Genomic DNA, 20,643 nt, shown 5'->3' on the forward strand with positions numbered 1-20,643 from the left:
CATTTATACCTACAAGGTCCACCATCAACTCTTCAATCAGTCAAAAGTGGAAAGGACGTTTGTGTCAACATCGCAAATAATCTCTCATGGAACATACACACAGAATATACCATCAAGAAGGCCAACAGCTCCCTTATTCCTTAGAAGAAACATCACAAGCTGCCCACAAGACATCAAGGCCCAGACCTACAAGACCCTTGTAAGACCAATCCTGGAGTACACAGACACAGTCTGGGACCCACACACTGCCACCAACACCAAACAGCTGGAAGCTGTCCAAAGGCAAACTGCGCCACGGCAATGATAGCAGACCTAGGCTAGTCAAGTCTACAGCATCGCCGCTCCAATGCCAAGCTAGTAATGGTCTACAGGGTCACGCACAACCTCACAGCCATCCCAGCTGCACTGTACTTCCACCCCAGACACTTGGTGGCCATGGCTACGGACACATATTCAATGTCCCATTCTGCAGAACAGACACCGTGAAGGTCTTCTTTATACCTTCGGCTATCTGCTTGTGGAACCAGCTTCAAGATCACCTAGCCACAGCAGTCAACCTTGAGGCCTTCAAGGGAGGACTAGTCATGGTGCCCTTATATGCCGGAGTTGATTTTATTTTTAACATGGTTTTCTTGCACTTATTTGCCGCACAACACCTTGTACATACACCCTGTACGTTAATGCCCGGAGTGGTTTATGGACAGTATTGGAAGAAGAAGAAGAAATATGTATTGCTTAAATTCTATTGGTATATGTTCTATATATAGTATTCTCCTACCGGTTTCTCATAATGATAATTTCCATTTCGGTGCTACTTTCTCATAGTGTTATACATATGATATGCTCTTAACCCATTTTTTAAACGTTAAAGAATTCTTGTTTGTTCTTTCTATCGAAGGACAAAATAAATCGTTTCTGGTAATGTGCCTTTAATCCGAAAATATAAGGAAATGAATATATCAAATAACGATATTTCAAGAATGTTGATGATTTCAAAAGAGAAAAAAAAGAAAGAAAAGAAAATAGAACATCTGGTATAAATGTTCACAACAAATTAAATACCTACTTACTAATTATTTTCAAATCCATTGTTATTGTCTCGAGATAGATAAGATAAAAAATGCATACGACACACATTATAATTTATGTCACTTGATAAGAAAGCCAAAATCATCAAAGGGGCGATAATATGAGTTCAACGGATTGTTTTAGACGAATAAAACGTTGACTTTGCTACCAACACGATGCATTTAATTAGCTATAGATAAAATACAATACGTTATATCGGTTGAAAAACATTTGATTTATAATCTAGTTTAATATTATAATTTGTTTAAACGTTCGTTATTTATATATATTCATTTTAGCTTTGTGGCATTTTATCGGACTAAGCATACAATCACCTTAAATATTGTAATACATGTAAAAAAAGTAGTATTCTTTATGTAATATTTCCAAAAGGGTATGTCATTGTCGCAATCTTATAATACCTACATTTCAAAATACTTGATCATTTTACAAAGTATGCATATATTATAATATTGAAAAACAAATGAACATGTTTATATATTGCGAAATGATCTATTGGATAAATCAGTAATGAATATGTTTTTTTTTAGTTTAATTCATTACTTTGACTTTTATCAATTCACTTGCCAATTTTGTTTGTGTTGTGCTTGTGTGGCATTCTTGAACCATGCGGATACGATAACAATCAATTACCACGATTCTCTGAAGATGTTGAATTCTAATTAGGTGGAATAGTTATGTTAAAGGGATTCTATAAAAGCATATTGCTGCAAAGCTCAGCAAGAAAATGTTACATTCCTTCAAACTATATTGTGATAATACTCCAGGTCTAAATTCAAATATTTTGGATATCTGAACAATGTATACTATATATACAAGAGCGATCCGTAATCACATGTGTCGCCTTATGATGGCCAATTTCATGTTGGGACAAATTTTGTGACAGACGGAGACAGACAGACAGTGCACAACTAGACTTGGTACTGATCATTCCTGTAAAGTTTGGATAAAATTGCACCAGTAGTTTATGAGGAGTAGTCCATACAAGCTTTTGCGTATCTGGCAACACACAGAAAAAACACCTTTTTATCAAACGGCCATAAATCGGCAAAAAATCATTCAACAAGAAAACCCGTGCAATATGCGCAAGGACTTGAGCTACAGATCAATCCTGAAAAGTTTCATTGAAATTGCATTAGTGGTATAAGAGAAGTAGCCCGGACAAACTTTAAAAATAAAAATTATTAAAGGGCCATAACTCTGACAAAAATCATTGAACCGAAAAATGCTGACAATATGAACAACTAGACTTGGTACTGATTATTCCTGTAAAGTTTGGATGAAATTGCACTAGTTGTTTATGAGGAGTAGTCCGGACAAGCTTTTGTGTATCTGGCAACACACAGAAAAAAACACCTTTTTATCAAAGGGCCATAACTCGGCCAAAAATCATTCGACCGGAAAACCCATGCAATATGCGCAAGGACTTGAGCTACAGATCAATCCTGTAAAGTTTCATTGAAATTGCATTAGTGGTATAATAGAAGTAGTCCGGACAAACTTTAAAATTAAAAATTATTAAAGGGCCATAACTCTGACAAAAACCATTGAACCGGAAAATGCTGACAATATGAACAACTAGACTTGGTACTGATCATTCCTGTAAGTTTGGATGAAATTGCACCAGTAGTTTATGAGGAGTAGTCCGGACAAGTTTTGTGACGGACGGACGGACGGACAGACAGACAGACAGACGACGGAGAAGTGATCCCTATATGTCGCCACTACTCCGTAGAGGCGACACAAAAATCAGCATATAATAACATATTATTCAAAGCGTTACCATGTAAAGTAATCAATTTAAAAAAAATGTTCAATATTTTGTTACCTGCATCCATAAAGCCTACAGACTGATTAAACAAACCTTCAGTGATATTTAATAGACCACGTGATATTTGTCGGTCCTTTTCTAAAAAGTTATGGAACAGATAATTTCCAATATGAATACTTAAGTTTGTGAAAGATAGCACTCTTTATTCACTACAAAACATTTCACAACACACGTCATCAATACAATCGTCTTTAACCAATGAGTGATGGTCCGGTTGAAATACCTAAAAACGGAAACGTAGAAAAAATATCAATAGCATATGAAATTTTTTTTATTCCCTTTCACAATAAATATTGTAAAACAAGTTCATAAAATTATAATAGTCAAATATCAACATGAATAAAACAAAACTTTCTTTACACCTTTCTGCTTCGCATAATATAGATTGTAAAATATAATCATTTTTAGAAAAATTAATAATGCAACAAAGTGTTAAAAACAGATAATGAAAAAGATTATATAAATTGGCATAGAGGCGGTCTTAAAGACATAACATTAATCAAAGGGCTGCAAGCTCTGTGGTATTTTCTTTGCAATCTAAAAAGTACAGTATATATGTATGTATTTTCCTGTTTAAGTTTATTTGTATATACTATAATTCATCCTGCAGGGCACCGAGATGCAGCGACTGTGTTTACAAGACAAGCTCTGTTATAAAATTCAAACATGTTTGCATATCATTTACTAGTAAAAGTAAAAAAAAAAGACCGGAGGAAAAAAAGTATAGACTGTGTTTAGATTTTTTACTATAACAGTTTGAGTTTGATACATACGGAATTTTGCATGACTAGAGTTGCATTAAAAAATCATTTATTTTCATTTTGTATGACAGCAAACACTTTATCCTTGCATATCGTGGCTTCTACCTTAAAAAAGACACTTAAATAAAAAGTTCCCCTCGGCTGGGATTTGAATCCCAGACCTCTCACACCTTAAACGGTGGGTTACCCCTGCATTTCGGGGAAGTTATACGAAGAACGCCTGAATAGAATCAAATAATTCTAAATTCAGAATTTCCATTTAGGGTTTGTAATCCTTAATATTTTCGAGGTATTTTGTTCACGATAGATCTGTTGTTTAACATTGATATAAATACTTTAGCGAAACTTTTCTCGCCAAAACAGCCCGACATGTATATATTCCACTTCTTGAGAGTCAGTTTTATTTGTGTAATACGCTCTGAAGTATTCGGTTATCGACATCGCTAAAAGTACCATTTTCATTGATTAAAATCATATTTATCCGCCTAATTTGTGAATGTGCATTTAGTGACAATACTATAAGCCAGCGCTACTTTTAAACTTTGAATGCGTTGTAATTTGTCGGATACTTTAACAACAACAAAAATGTTTCTTTAACATCGCTAGTTTCAAGCTGTTTTGTGAACCAGTTGTTGTTAGGTTTGTCGTGTAGCGCTATGCCAGAGATTGAATATCAGCATAATATTCAGAAAATACAAAAACGAAATACTTACTGTATTCACACAAGAGTGGATGGGTTTCCCCGGAAGAAGACGTGCCACCAAACAAGGAGTGATGTGTATACCCACATGGTATATCATCCCATTGACCATTTTTATACGGTATCAATACAACACAGTCTTCTTGACTAGAGCTTGCATAGTTCGCAATGTGTCCCGGAACCCAATTTGTATAATGAGTATATTGCCCTAAACATGTTTATGCAAATGCAAGGTCTGTGAAAATACTTCTTAATAGTAAGATCAACGCGTTTGTATTATTTCAATTGTCATGATATTTATTTAACTTAAATTGCATAATATAACAATAATATATATTGTTAGTTCTTAGCCCTTTCGCCGCCAGAGGGTTATTAATTTATTGATCACCTATATGCCAGAGGGTTTTCTATGAAATTTCTATATTATATTATTAACATAATCATAATAATTATTTGTTATAAGTATTACAATAATTAAATATGTTTCCAAATCTGAAGTAAAATAATAATTATTGTCGATGGTATAATTATCTATATATTTATTATAATAATCATTATTATCATTATTATTATTTTTATTATTAATATTATTTTTATTTTCATTATAATTATTATTATTATTATTATTATAGAAATGACAAAAGCCGTCCAAATGGCAAATACGCTGAAAATAACAAGGACAGCATATGCCCTTCTTAATTCAGTGAAAGGGTTAATGTTACATAAATATTTGTAATGTTATTATAAAACGTAATGTAATATTGTCGCATAGTATTTCTAGGCTCCTAGCTAAAAGATACTTAATGACAAATGAAAAACAATAAACTTTTATTATATAAGTTCAACCTGATTCCCAATGGAACCGTCCCTCCGTGTGTCTGTCTGTAAGACCAATCCAAACAGCATGATCAGGAAAATGACTCTTCATAAAGCTTTGGATAAAATTCTGTTCCTGTGAACTAGTTATAAAAACAAGATGTCCACCTCTAGAAGAACATATTTGTTCAGCATGTTGCCAGGAAACTTTTTCATTTGAAACCAGTTCGTAACAACTTTGATCATGCTGTGCAAGTGTGCCATTGTCTCTTTGTGCTTGTAGTTGAAGTCTGTGTGGACACAGGTTAATGTTACCTGAAAATAATCTTCTGTATACTCATCTGAATTGAAAAGAGGTTTTTATCTAAATTTATCAATTTCTCATACAAAATACATTATTAATTATGATAGTGTGTGTTTAATCTCATGTAAATAAGGAACTCTTTGTGTAACCAAATAAGGAATATATACAGAATAAAAATGTAACCGTAATGTCAACTGAATAGTAATTATATTAATTTATATCAAGTGAAAAGTTTTTCCTCACCATCAATAGTTGGATTTAGTGGATTTAGTGGAGTTACTGTGGCTGAAAGAAGAAGAAAAATCTTATATGCTATTCTTATGAGAAATAATATATCAACAATAATAACACAAGACACGTTTCGTTTAGCTTTTATTCCACTTATTATTATATCTAAATAATTTATTTGTTTAAATATTAAGCTTTTAGTTATACATGAAAGGTTGTGTTCAAAATAGATGGTCATCACTTGTAGAAAAAACAGCATCTGGCAGTTTCAAAAATGTCTTCACATCTCGTTTTAATTTCTTGACTTTAATGAAGTTTGTATTTAATTGATACAGTATTACCCCAAACCACTTTCACACAAAAAATTCCATAATTCGGAATTGAATTGAATAGATTTTTTTCAAACAAAAAATATCAAACCATATTGACATATGAACGCATGGCGAATTCCCTGTATTAGTTCCGATAGACCGTTATCACCACCGCATTGTATATCGTCCCATTCCCCTGTAGTTGGTGTCATAAATACACAATCTTCGGAGTTGTGATAACGATAGTCTTTTCGTCCAGGCTTCCAGTTTTCATACGTTACAGCATTGCCTTGAATGCAATTATTATTGCATTATACGATAATACATTAATGTCACTTTATAACAAAGTCAATAAGCTACGTGTCATCATATTTTAATTTATTATCGCTTTTCAACAACAATGTGAAAAAGTTATATGCACCGAAAATTAAGAAAATTGAAAATGTATTTCCGGTAAGTATTTGGTTTGTGCTATAAATACGTAGGTGTTTAGACAGCATTAATGATTTTAACAAAAGTGATATTTTACAACAGTTCATTGATTACCTGACGTCCATTCAAAGCTTTCTTCAATGTTTCTATCATGCAAACCCAACCACACTGTGTGCGTATGATGCTTTACAAGAAAATCAAAAATAAAATCTTGTTCCTGCTGGTTTGCTATGTGTATCAAGTGGCCTCCATCACCTTTACAAATTGACTCCGCGTGAGACCATGATACGTCTGAGTCAACGATTTCGTAGCAATTTTGTCCAAATTGTGCTAAATGTTCTCCCTTTGACTGAGCGGCCAGCTGTTGAATTCTTTGTGGGCATAATTCAACATGACCTAACAACGGAATAGAGATATACGAAAGTTATATGAATGGAAGAACAGGCATCATGCTTACTTTGTGAATCATCATTAATTTTTAAAACTTCTTAAATTAGAGAATTTTTTAGATTGTACAATACGATATTAGTGTTACGTTCATGTTATGTTACGTGCCCTTAATGTGATCATTTTCTTGTGTCTAGTGGTACCAGTTTTCTTTTTAAATACTAGTTCATCACCCATAAGAAAGTGGTCTCTGCCTTTGATTTCTTCTTAAAGCAGCTAGTTGTGGTATGCAACCTTATTACCACCATCGACATTTTAAAAATCTCCTCCAATTTTTTCACGTGTACATTTTGTGCTAGAAGACCATATGCGTTTTTCCTACATGGAATGTCACGAACATGTCACCTTAATTTTTTTATGCCTTTAGAACATATTTGTGTTTATGTTGTTTAGTTCAAATGTTCACCTTTGAACAGGCTTGATCAAAAACCGCCCACAAGTATTCAATTTCTGTCGTATTTATTCTTAATTTCACATTTAAATAATAATTTTTGTTTTTTAATATACTTATAGCCTTTCAGAAAACTTGGTTTTTGGGCTGGACATTTGTAGTGTTGCCGTAGTCAATTTTTGTTGTCGTCCGTTGTTGGTTAAAGTACTTGTTACTCTGTGTTGTTGTTGTTGTTGTTGTGACTTGCTGTGGCTGTTTGATGTTGTGCTTGTTGGTAATCTTGTGGTTGAACTTGTCGTTACACAAGTGGCTACTGTTGTTTGTGAAGACGGCCCATTGTTGTTGTAGAAGAAAGCTGTAGTAGGCACCGTTTTTGTTGTTTGAGGGCTTGTTGTTGTTCGGTAAGTTGGATGGTTCTCTATAACTTGTTGTGATTTGTTGTCAATGCATTTCTGTTGTGGTAAATTACCTGTTGAAAATGGTGGTGTTTTTGTTCGTTCGTAAAATTTGTATATGTGTTTTCTATCTCAACAGAAAACCCTTTTGAAAAATCCTTCAAAATTCAGCACAGAAAAGGAAAACATTGAAGCATTTGTTTATATTAATTATCATGCTGGATTTCAATCCATCTCATATTCGAAAATATGCCAAAAAGTGTACAATAACATCAACTTAAAGCCATAAATAAATCAGAGTGAAAGGGGACGGTAAAATTGAAAAATCGATGATTACAAAAATAAGGGTTATAATATTTTCGGAACTAATCCTGTCACAGGGATCAGCCGAAAATAGCGAGATATGTGCTTAAATGACCATTGACAATCAATTATTGGCTTAACGTGGGCAAAATAACATGGTATTCCCGACGGACACACATATAGATGACCAAACCCACTAACCATCCCACCATATGGGGTTCTGCGGAATTGAGACTGGGTCTCATAAAGGGCAGCCGGAAAATTGCAAGATATGAGCTAAAATTAACCAGTTATCTTTTGCCCAGGGAAATGTTATCATCTCTGGCTAGCCAATCCAGCCGGGAACAGCAGGACTAGCCATAAAGTGTTACGGCTGCGCCGGCTGTCTTGGTTACTTTTATAAACATTGTTAACGCACAAAATGAGTTTTTCTTGGGAACTAATTTTCAGTCATTAGTAAACAACTGAAAATTGAAAAAGATTAAGAAGAAATGGTCTACTTAAGAATACCTGGCATGGTTTAATTTCTGCAATTTTTAACGTCTGTTTCATTTCCGGAGCAGTTTAAACCTCCACCAGTAGGTGCTGGTTTTGTAATGTTCGTATTCTACTCTGTTTTCCATTCCACATGTATTGCTACAAGAGAACCACTCGGACCATTAAGACCAATTTCCATCAACTAGAAAGAAATTTAAAATTTAGGCAATTTTAATGAGAGAAAATAGAGAAATATGGATCGCTGTACAATTAAAGAAATTATACTTTGAAAAAAACCCTTTAAGTAAAATAATTTTTTTTTTTAAAAAAGCATTTTTAAATGTTTTTAGAGATTTTGTAATCAATTACTTTTAATAAAATGGTAATATTTTGTACAAGTTATATATACAAATTTTGCAAATTACTTTCCCCTTTTTAAATTTTAGTTAAAATAATACTAAAATTTAAAACAAAAAACAAAAAAAAATGTTATTTCAATCATACTGTTTGCAAGATCACAAAATCGGGGCATATAACCCGGGCTGCTGAGTATCACTGCAAACATTTGTCACGGTATTGAGGTAGGCACAGTCGATTTTATGATCGTCAATACACGATGATGCTGAAAATATTGAGATGCTATGTAATAAGGATACATTTTGTATGTTTATTATATTTCATTGTAAACTATTCATCTATAGTGAAGTGGTATTTAAATAAATTTGTCAATAAAGCATTGATAATTTTGATCCGAATTTAGTACTTAAAAACAAAACAAACAGAAAACACACGCGCATGTTTGCATGCAAATTTAATGTAAAAGTTGTTTGCATAAAACATGATAAAAAAACAGTTGCATTCGTCATTAAAAGTAGAATAATTATACGTTTGAAATGTTCACAAAGTGGTTTATTGCATCTATCTGAGCTACAACATTCATGACAGTCATTATTTTGTCCTTGTAAACCACGGCCAACCAATCCTGTCGCAACTCCTCTATGAGTACCACATTGCTGTAACGGAGTAAAAGAAAGCACACAAGTTAAACATTATTTAATGATATACTTCTGAAAAAAGAAATGCATTGCATCGAAAGCACGTGGGTTGTATTTATAACGAAATCATAAAAGCTAAAGCAAACTTTGCACATCATATAACTTTAAATATTTAATGTTAGCTCTTATTTGAGTTGCAAATTTAAAAAAAAAACATAATTTAAATTGGTATTTACATGTTTGTCAATACATCCTAGTGAATACATCTGATTCTGTCCAACTGTTGACAAACCATGGAAGCATGTCTGCCAAAAAGCAAAAATTGAATTAAATCATAATGTTTAAATAAATTGGGTTTAACCCCAGTAATTTGTTTGTCAATATTTAATTTTTTTCTTTTTTTTTAAAATTTACTGTTATCTTAATCCCTTTTTAACAAAAAGTCATCCAAAAATTTATTTAAGGGTGGCCCGAAGTGTTTTTCAAATCATAAAAGGGGGTTTTCGAAATAAAACATTTAAAAACCCAAAAAAACAATTTTTTCTTAATTTAAGGATGTTTTACTTGTTTATGTAAAAACATTTTTTGAAAATTTTACATTGAAATACACCCAAATTTTAGCATTTTCCATTAAAAAACAAAAATTTTGAAAAATTAAAAGGGAAAAAAACCCCCCCCCAACCCCTTTCCCAATGAAAGGGTTTTGAGCCAAATTTTCTAAAAAAAAGATTTTAAATTCCCCCCGGAAAACTTTTTAAAAAAAAATTTGTTTAAAAACCAAAAAAAGGGGGAAAAAAAAAAAATTTTTAACCCTTTTTTGGTTTAATTTCCCTGGTTACTTGAAACCAGGCGCATTTAATAATGTCGTTACACTGATTGATATTTGTTGAGTTAGTGCATACATAACACTCCAGCGATGCTTTAAAAGAGAAATAACGGCACGAATATTTGAATTTTATAACATGAAGGATAAGGATTTTTACCAACACTATATTATATGTTCAAATAATTGAATAACAAGCAAATTGAATTACATATTGTAACTTAATATGAGAAAACAATGCTAACTTTTTAAGACAAAAAGAAAGGAAAAAAGGCAACCAATAACATACATGTTTAACACGCTTTACAATGGTTTCATGCGAAAAGATATTCAAATAATGATATAATACTTTAAAAAATAACTAAATAAACATACTATTATAAAGTACAAAAATGATTTAAAAAGATATTTTAATAACTAACCTGCATTTCTTATATAAGCAAACCAAAAGAAAAACACTTTGATTGCTGTAAAGTAAAATAAGCATTTTTACAGAACGGTTTTGTCACGCAAAATTATGTATTTGTTAGAACTTTCGATTTCATATACGCTATGTTGTAGATAAGAATATAAAGAGGCTAATTTACATTTACTTGTTTTATGAGGTGGCGTTATGCATGATTTTAAGTCAGTTCCTATTCTAAATAAGGATAAATATATTATATTATCCTAACGATATCTCATAATTTGAAATAAATTACAAAGACCCCATTATTGAAACAAACCACAAAAAAATGTGGCCTTTGATCGGATATAAAGTAATGTTTCCTATCATTTTCTTTTCAAATAGAATCTTATGATTAAGCACCTGTGAATAAAACAGTTCAAGAGGTTTGTCTACTTTTCAGCAATTGTATGTCGGAAGCAGTATACCTATATAGTGACATATATAGATAAGGATTCATTCAAAAGGATAAGAAATTTCTTTTAAGTCATCATTACTAAATGCGAGAAAGTTATCGTATAATTCTTGACATATTGTAACAGGTCTGTAGAGTATCTTAATAATATATACATGTAGTTTACTAACGTGAAATAAAGCAAACATTTACTAAATGTCTTTTAAACGGGCATATAAAAATTTTAAAAAAAGTCATTGGTTCATATATTTTTGTAGTTTTTAGGGCACATCAAGTCTTTTATTATCTTTTGGTGTCCTGTTATGAGTTCTAAATAGGACCCATTGGCATTTTCTTAACTGTTCAACCATCTTTTGCTTCTGTTACTTTTTTTGCCATCAGTTCAATGATCGTGATTTAGTATTTTGTGAGGAAGTCAAATACTACTTTGTTTGCATTTTACTAGTACATTCACGACACAAGATTTTACCTTCAACGCTACTTCCTCTAGATTATATATTTTCACCAGGTAATATGCATATGACATGCTCTAAAACCATTCTTTAAACGTTGAAAGAACTCTTGTCTATCGAAGGAAAAATTAAATCGTTTCTGATAATGTGCCTTCGAAGTGGTCCGAAAATATTAGAAAATTAACATATCAAATTACGATATTTCATGACTATTTGTGATTTCAAGAAAGAAAAAAGAAAGAAAAGATATTTTTAAATGTCCACAAAAAAAATTAAATTCCTACTTATCATGTTCAAATCCATTTTTTTTTGTCTAAAGATAGATAAGATAAAAAAAGGCATACGACTCATAGAAGAATTAATGTCACTTGATAAGAGAACCAATGTCATTGAAGGGGAGATAGTATGAGTTAAACGGCTTGTTTTGGACGAATAAAACGTTGACATTGCTACCGAGACGATGCAATAATAAGTATAGATAAAATACAATATGTTATATCAGTTGAAAAAAAACAACATTTAATTACAATCTACTTCAATCAATATTATAAAATATATTTTAAACGTTCGTTAATTATATATATTTATTTTAGTTTTTTGGCATTTTGTCGGACTAAGCATACGGCCATCTTAAATATGGTAATACATTTAGAAGTATTTACTGTAGTAGTAATCTTTATGTAATATTTCCAAAAGGGTATATTGTCGCTATCTTGATAATTTTACAAAGTAGGCATATATTATAATATTGATCTAAATGCACATGTTTATGTATTGCAGAATGTTCTAAGTAATGAATATGCTTACTATAGTTAAGTCCATTACTTTGAGCTTAATTATTTTACTTGACAATTTTGTTTCTGTTACATTCAGTAAATTTGTTTTCTTCTTTAAATTGGGGTTTTAAATAATAGAAAGTAAACCTTCAGAATGCTGATATCATAGGTGTTTTGCAGCTATTTTTTGACAAATTTAGAAAGATTATTTTTGTATATTTTTTTGAATAATTGAATTTTTGTATTACAAATGAAGTTTATTAAACCCCATTACTGTACTAAGCTTGAGTGACATTCTTGGACCATGAGGACATGATAACAATTAAACTAAAGGTGTTGAATTCTAATTGGGTAGAATAGTTATGTTTAAAGCATTCTGATTAAAATCATTTTGTTGTTAAGAGAATATTAAGTCTGATTCCCTGCCTACATTAAGTATGGAAATAACACAGTTTAAGGGAAAGGAACTCCAGACTAAGAGAATATTATGCAGATTGAGACATGCTAGAGCTATGATCTAAAGTATACTTAATAATGTTTATTTTAAGTTATTGATTAGACTTTGTAAATAATATGTTACATAACTTACCATGGATATAACATAACATTACATTCCTGTCAAATATGTCATCAAATTTCATCTAAAAAGGTAGGAAAATGTACAGTCATGTTCAAGGCAAATAACATATCTTTCGAATTCGGCATTCTCCTGTCCATCAAGCTTCTACATTACTAATTTTAGGGATAAAATTTAAAAAGCAAAGCTCAGCACGAACATATTACATTCCTAAAATCTATATTGTGTTAATCCTCCATTGAAAGTAACTAGTTAACACGTAAGGTCATACATTTTGGAAATCTAAAATATTGTCAAATATTTGTAAAAGTCAATATACATAAATAAAAATATATCATTCAAAGCACCAAATGTAAAGTTTAATCCGTTTTCGTTTTGTTGTTCAATAGTGATTTCCTAAATAAGTGTTTGGTCCATTACCTTCATCCATTATTCCTACAGACTTATTATATCTTCAGTAATAATATTTTAAAGACCACGTTTAATTTTTGGTCATAGTCTACAAAGCAATGAAACAGATAATTTCAGATATGAATACTCAAGTTTGAGAAACAAAGCAGTCTTTATTCACGACAAAACATTTCACAACACTTGTCATCGATACAATCGTTCTTAACCAATGATTGAAGGTCCGGTTGAAATACCTAAAAACAGAAACGTAGAAAAGATATCAATGGTACATGATGATTCTTTTATTCCTTTAACATTCAAATACTGTAATGTACGTGAACACATAAATTATTGTTATATTGTAACATGAATAAAACAAACACTTCTTTTCACATCTCTGTTCTCAATTATGTCAATTTTAACATTTAATTATTATTAAGTAGATTTTATAATGCAACTTAGTTAATAAATCTGAACAAAAATAATGTAAAATGGCTTAATAGCGGATTCAAAAAGTTAAATGTAAAAACGAAATACTTACTGTATTCACACAAAAGTGGATGGGTTTCACCTGAAGAAGATGTGCCACCAAACAAGGAGTGATGTGTATGCCCACATGGTATATCATCCCATTGGCCATTTTTATACGGTATCAATACAACACAGTCTTCCTGACCAGAGCTTGCATAGTTCGCAATGTGTCCCGGAACCCAATTTGTATACTGAGCATTTTGTCCTAGACATGTTCATAGAAAAGCAAGGTCTATGAAAATACACGTAATTGTAAAATTGGAATTGCGTGATATAACAATGTAGGAAACTACATTATAATGCTGTTTGTTCTTCTTGTCACATACATATTTGTAATAATTTATGTATAGACTCCAAGCAAATAGATACTAAATGGCAAATGTAAAACAATAAACTTATAATACAAAGTTCAACTTGATCCCCAATGAAACCGTCCCTCCGTGTTTCGGTCTGTGAGACCAATCCAAACAGCATGATCCGGGAAATGACTCATCATAAAGCCTTGGATAAAATTCTGTTCTTGTGAACTAGTTATATATACAAGATGTCCGTGTCTGGAAGAACAAATATCAGATGCGTGCTGCCATGAAACTTTTGCATTCGGAACGAGTTCGTAACAACTGTGTCCATATTGTGCAAGAGTGCCCTTGTCCCTTGCGGCTTGTTGATGAAGTCCGTATGGACAAAGGTTAGTGTTACCTGAAATTAAATGTTGATTGATAAAGATTTCTATTGAACAGTATCAAATCAAACTGCATATAAACTGCATTCAAATTGAAAATGCCTTTCTTTACTCCTGAGTTCATCAGATTATTTGAAAGAAATGATTCTCTTTTGGGTCTATAAAGGCCTTATGTTGTGACTAATACAAATGTCAAAATTGACGAAACTATGTCTTGAACAGATTATTTTTATTTTTTTGTTCTATTTTTTTTCTAATCAAGGCAGTTGTAATTTTAAGATATTATACTAAATCAAAAACATAAAAAATCGTTATAACATACAGTGTTTATGATAAAACAGCTTTCAATACATTTTGTATGTTAAGTGAACCTACAACACTATCGTTTCTCATTAACTAATCCACGAATTATGAATTAACTTCTTTTACAAAATACCTGAACATATGTTACTCACCATCAACGTGTACATATGAAGGACTTGTTACAGCTGAATCAAAGAAAAATATTTCTTGTTGAATAATTTAACAAAAATTGACAATTGTAAGTTATAATCATATAAAGCGTTAGAAACTGTCTGTTCTTTTTCGTTTGTAAAGATTTTATGTTTCCATCAAAATACTGTATCATTGAAACGTGTTGTAAATACAATTAATTTCTTATCAATATCTAAAAATATTTTACCAACCATCAGTAACAGTTATTGTATTTGTTGAGGGTTTCACGGCTGAAAAAGAGACAAATTCTTGTATCAAAAAATCGGCAATACCGTTTTACGTAAACAACTGTTTAAATATCATCAGCAAGACACAAATGTCGGCATTAACAATCAATTTTTTCACAAAAGAAAGGTAAGAAATAGACATACCATACTGACATATGAATGCATGACGATGTCCCTGAAATAGCTCAGAGAAAGCCTTATCACCACCGCATTGTATATCGTCCCATTCCCCTGTAGTTTGTGTCATAAATACACAATCTTCGGAGTTGTGATAACGGTAATCTTTTCGTCCAGGCTTCCAGTTTTCGTATGTTACAGCATTGCCTTGAATGCAATTATTATTGCATAATGTGATAATAGATTTATGTCATTTCATAACAAGTTTGATAAGCTATGTGTCATCATATTTTTATCTACTTATCGTTTTTCGAAAAAGCGATATGCAATTAAAATTTAGATTATTGCAAATGTATTCCCGGTAAGTATTTGGTTTGCGTTATAATGTAGGTGTTTAAACATCAGCATTAATCATTTTAATCGAAAATGATAGTTAACAACTGTTACAGTAAAATGTATTACCTGACGTCCATTCAAAACTTTCTTCAGTGTTTCTATCATGCAAACCCAACCACACTGTGTGCGTGTGGTGCTTTACAAGAAAATCAAAAATAAAATCCTGTTCCTGCTGGTTTGCTATGTGTATCAAATGACCACCTTGACCTTTACAAATTGACTCCGCGTGTGACCATGATACTCCTGAGTCAACGATTTCGTAGCAATTTTGTCCAAACTGTGCTAACAGTTCTCCTCTTGTCTGGGCAAGCTGCTGTATTCTTTGCGGACATAATTCCACATGACCTAACAAAGGAATAGAGATATGCGAAAGTAAAATGACAGAAGATCAGACATCTCAAACGTCATGCTTATTTTGGGTATAATTTCAAAACTCTTGAACTGCAATATTGATGATGAACATTTTCTGAACATTTTTTAACTTTTTAATATTAAAGATACATGTGTATTTAAAGATAATTGATGGTCGCACAATGTGATATCAGTGTTGCGTTCATGGTGTGTTATGTGCACTTAATTCAATCACTTCTTGTGTATGATTGTTCCAGTTTTCTATTTAAATACCAGTCCATCACTAATAAGAAAGTGTTCCCTGCCTTCAAATTTGACTCAGCAGCTATTTGTGTTATGACCACCGTCGACATTTTAAAATTGTACTCCCATATTTTCTCGTGTGCGTTTGTTTCATTAGAAGATCACACGCGGCTTTCCATGGAATGCCACAACCATGCCACTTTTAAGGTTCTGTGCCGTTAGAACATATTGTGCTATGCTGGTTTTCAGGTCAAATTGTTACTTTGAACAGGCGCGTTCAAGTATTAAATAATGCCGTATTTCAACATCCTTCTCCAATTAATTATAATTTCACATTAGATAATAATATTTGCTTAAATATACTCATACCTTTGAGAATACTTGGTTTTGGGGTGGTAATTTGTTGTGTTGTCGTGGTCAATTTTGTCGTCGTCGTTGTTGGTAAAGTACTTGTACTTTGAATTGATGTAGTTGCTGTGGTTGTTGATGTCGTGCTTGTGGGTAATCTTGTGGTTGCACTTGTTGTTGCAACAGTGGTTGTTGTAGTAGAAGCTGTAGTAGGCATCATCTTTGTTGTTGGGACTTGTGTTGTTGGTAATGTTGATGGATTTGTTACTGTTGTTGATTCTGTTGTCAATGCTTCTGTTGTGGTAGAAGTTGTTGGCATTGTGGTTGTTTGTGTCGTCGTTGGATTTTGGGAAGTAGAAACTACTGAAGTTGTCTGTGCAGTTGGTTTTGGTTCTGTTGTTTGTGCCTCTGATGTCACAGGCATTGTTGTTGTTTGTGGTGCTGACGTGGTCGGCACTAAAGAATGTTTAATATGTATTGTTTATTTAACAGAAACCTTGCACAACAATCCTTGAAAACCAATATAGAAAGAACATCATTTTTGACCCTTTGTTTATATTATTTATATCATGCTAGAATTTCAATATATCTCGTAGAGAACCAAGCAACATACAGTTACATCTCATAAACAATGATTTAGTAGTTAATCAGAAAATGAAATATCATTAAAATATCAACGGTTTAACAAGTTAAAGTATCTATAGCTCTGTTTAGGATATTCTCATGATTGATCTATAATACCGAAATTATCATAACATACAAGGAATAAGTAATTGTTAAGGGTGTACATGACCGAATGGTCAAGGTCTTTGACTCCAAACCACTTGCCAATGTCCCTGACTGCAATGGGTTATAATCATGCCTGTAAAGTTTGGATGCTTCCATGCAGAAAATCAATAAATCTATCTTAACAATGTGATTTAAAATCCAAACAAAAAAGTTATAAATAAGAATACGTTTATCCTCGTCCGGAACTGCACCAGGACATGTTTGAACCTGAAGCTGACTATCCACCTCAACATAGCCCAACTGAAATACATAAATATGCAGTTGATATGTTCTACTGCATATATTCCGGATAATATGTCGTCTGCAACGCAAATTGTAACTTATATCATAAACTGACATATGACATATTAGGATATACCTATGATAGTTACTCATCTCCCCACATGACAAATTATGACCAACGTGAATAAATTTTAAATCAAATTAAACTACTGTCGTCACTCCCTAAGCCATTGATTGGGTCATTTTTAAAGAAAACTGACCTTAGTCGTAATATAATAACCAGTAATATAATAACGACTGTACAAAAATGTAATAACGCTTTCGAAAAAGGAATGAATTGAGCAAGGATGGCTAAAATTAAGTTTTAACTATATCAATTTATTTTTTGAAAAATAATGAAAGCTAGAATAAATACCCATATGTCGCATATATTGGAGTCCTCCTTTGTATTATATGTTTTCTATGACAAGTGTTTGGATAAGAATAAAGTTAAAACTCTGTGATAAGAGCATGAATGTGATTGTTCATAAAAAGCATAACAGGAATAATTTATTAAAGATAAAACTACTGCTAAAGATTATAAAGTCCCCTATCGGAAAACACCTTGTCCAACTACTTTGTATTCAAACTCATCATGCTTTTTTATATAACTAATTTTATTTATTTATTTATTTATTTCGCCACACAAAACGTTTATTTTTACCTTGTGTTCGTAGGCAACTGGCAGCCAATCAGCATCAGCGGACACTCCGGCTTGAGGTTTACAGTCAAACTCATACATATAACCCATCACATTGCTCTGTACAGATGGCTTTAAAACAAACAAAAGCACAAGTCGTAACGTCTGGATATCTAATCTAGTTACACTAATAAAATACAGAAGTAAATTAGAAGCTTAAAGATCACCCACATGACAAAAATGAAAATGGAACAGAACTGTTTTTTGATTAAAATGCTGAATTAGACTTTATACTGTTGGCTTCGATTTTAGTAGTACAATAATGTGTTGACATTTCTAAAAATACCAAGCAAAGCTATCACAAAAATGGAAAAAAAACTCTCAAATGCTATCATAAGCATCGTTTTTATTCATGAGCTTAACAGATTTTTACGGAGATTATTTACTTTTTTGTTATGATTGTAAATACAGATAGTGTGTAACAAACCCGAATATGAAATAGATTTTAAAGTGTATAAAGCTATACATATATATCTGCAGCAAAAATTTGAAAGAATTTTTAAAGATACTTCCAAAATTCTTTATGAAATAAGTATATGTAGTAAAGTGCCCTAAAAAAATTACGGCACATATATGTTATCATTGCTAAAAGAATAAAACCCTACTTAAATGGCATGATTATAATTATTTTGTTCCGGGAACATTTTATTCTGTTTACGTAAAATATTCATGAGTTTTAAATAACAGACATTTTATTCTACAACTTTTTCGAGAATAGACCAAATCATTATGGAACAAATATATATATTTTACAATTCATAAATTTAATAAAACAATATTCATAATACATAGCTCTATACCCTTTTATATCATAATATTTCCGAATCATTTTTTCATGATTGTGTTATTCAATATGCTAATGATATAACAGTAAGATATTAGATAAAGTTCAAAGATTTTAAAACTCTAAAGATAAAAAAATAAAATAGTTCTTAAGAATTAAATCTATGAACCAACCATGCTAGTATGTTAAACGGGATATCAGAATTTGACAAATACTGTTTGAAAACAGCAATGAAAAGTGTAAAAACATTATAAAATGGTATTATTGTTTCTATGGGACAAAGAACCCAGTCAGTCGGCTAGCTAGAGATCTAGTCAGCCAGTTGTTCAATAATGTAATATGTTAATAAAAGCTACTTACGGATGTCTGCACACTTTTTTCGACGTTGTAATTACATACGCATTTGTAATCACAGCTAGCCAAACCAAAAAAGGCGGCAAACACCAGGGTAACCGTCAAGGTCATAATTTCTGTAACAATAGCCGGGTCTTACCTTGAATTCATTTGTAATTCCTTATCATATGGTCGAATATTGTAAAATGAAACATTCGAGAATATTTAGAATTTATTGTATGAAAATATTTGCAGTTGCTTGTTTGTTCATGCCTAAAATCAGGTTCGAACAACAAATCCCATAGGTGCAGTATCTATAAACTAGCTACAGAAGGTATTTCAATATTACGAATTTAAAAGAATATGCATGGTACTGGTAAACATTAAGTGTTACGTAAAACCTGTTTGAATAGATGTAAGCATTATTTTGATTGCAACACAAGTTGGATGAATGTTACATACTTTTGAAACCTTATAAATAAACATACGACCGACATTAAAATTTGCTTTCTGTTTATTTTATATTTGGACTCCTGATATTTTCTCTTGGAATCCTATCCTTTGGTCTCGGGCTACATTTATTTGGTCTCGGACTCCTATTTTGGATCTCGGACTGATATTTTTACCTTTATAAAGCTTCGCGTTAAATAGGATTTTTTTAAAGAATACATAATAATACGTATACAGCAGCATGAAACCAAACCAGAACCCGAATACAGCAGCGTCTTGTCAAAAACAAAAGTGATTAAACTAATACAATGTTTGACAAAAAGCAGACGACAATTACCCCAGCTTGCAAATGACAAAAAATATTAATTATGTTTTCCTATGTGGTTTATTGGGTTATGTATAACATAAACATTACTTGCCTATCCTGAAAGAACCTAGCTGGTCTAATTTCAAGTCTGCTCAAAATCCCGATATGGCATAGAAATGGTGATATCTGTCACAACTTTAGATAACGTCCATAAGGTCATCCTATACCACTTAATTACTTATACAATATAGTTGAAGATCTACATGTCCTG

At 31.8% G+C, this 20,643-nt stretch overlaps 1 protein-coding gene across 5 annotated transcripts; it reads right to left on the minus strand.

The window, feature by feature from the left end:
• Nucleotides 1-3,042: 3,042 nt before the first annotated feature.
• LOC132748393 (macrophage mannose receptor 1-like) lies at nucleotides 3,043-20,626 on the minus strand. Of its 5 annotated transcripts, none has more exons than XM_060737992.1 (12): nucleotides 20,485-20,626; nucleotides 19,643-19,752; nucleotides 18,463-18,570; nucleotides 17,705-17,777; nucleotides 16,770-17,204; nucleotides 15,873-16,151; nucleotides 15,438-15,617; nucleotides 15,258-15,296; nucleotides 15,027-15,059; nucleotides 14,304-14,588; nucleotides 13,900-14,094; nucleotides 13,518-13,612 (listed from the first exon to the last, which is right to left on the minus strand). In XM_060737992.1, the coding sequence occupies exons 2-12, from the start codon at nucleotides 19,745-19,747 to the stop codon at nucleotides 13,581-13,583; spliced, it is 1,764 nt and encodes a 587-aa protein (XP_060593975.1). In that variant the 5' UTR covers nucleotides 19,748-19,752; nucleotides 20,485-20,626; the 3' UTR covers nucleotides 13,518-13,580. The 5 variants fall into 5 exon arrangements, with proteins under 5 accessions (XP_060593977.1, XP_060593978.1, XP_060593975.1 ...); XM_060737993.1 differs by having other exon boundaries at nucleotides 19,643-19,775; nucleotides 20,485-20,603; XM_060737994.1 differs by lacking the exons at nucleotides 13,518-13,612; nucleotides 13,900-14,094; nucleotides 14,304-14,588; ... (2 more) ...; nucleotides 15,438-15,617; nucleotides 15,873-16,151 and adding exons at nucleotides 3,043-3,143; nucleotides 4,395-4,589; nucleotides 5,228-5,512; ... (1 more) ...; nucleotides 6,150-6,329; nucleotides 6,587-6,868.
• Between the last annotated feature and the right edge of the window lie 17 nt (nucleotides 20,627-20,643).

The sequence above is a fragment of the Ruditapes philippinarum genome, unplaced genomic scaffold (genome assembly GCF_026571515.1).
Source record: "Ruditapes philippinarum isolate M1 unplaced genomic scaffold, ASM2657151v2 ctg1310_1_1_1_1, whole genome shotgun sequence".
Taxonomy (NCBI): Eukaryota; Metazoa; Mollusca; class Bivalvia; order Venerida; family Veneridae; genus Ruditapes; species Ruditapes philippinarum.

Bases quoted from the DNA above. Each gene is read 5' to 3' on its own strand.
- LOC132748393 (XM_060737992.1), bottom strand. From the start codon at position 19,747: ATGACCTTGACGGTTACCCTGGTGTTTGCCGCCTTTTTTGGTTTGGCT. The intron at 15,618-15,872 runs GTAATACATTTT...ATTGCATTCAAG, and splicing joins AAGTTTTGAATGGACGTCAG to GCAATGCTGTAACATACGAA. The intron at 14,095-14,303 runs GTTGAACTTTGT...GAACATGTCTAG, and splicing joins ACGGTTTCATTGGGGATCAA to GACAAAATGCTCAGTATACA.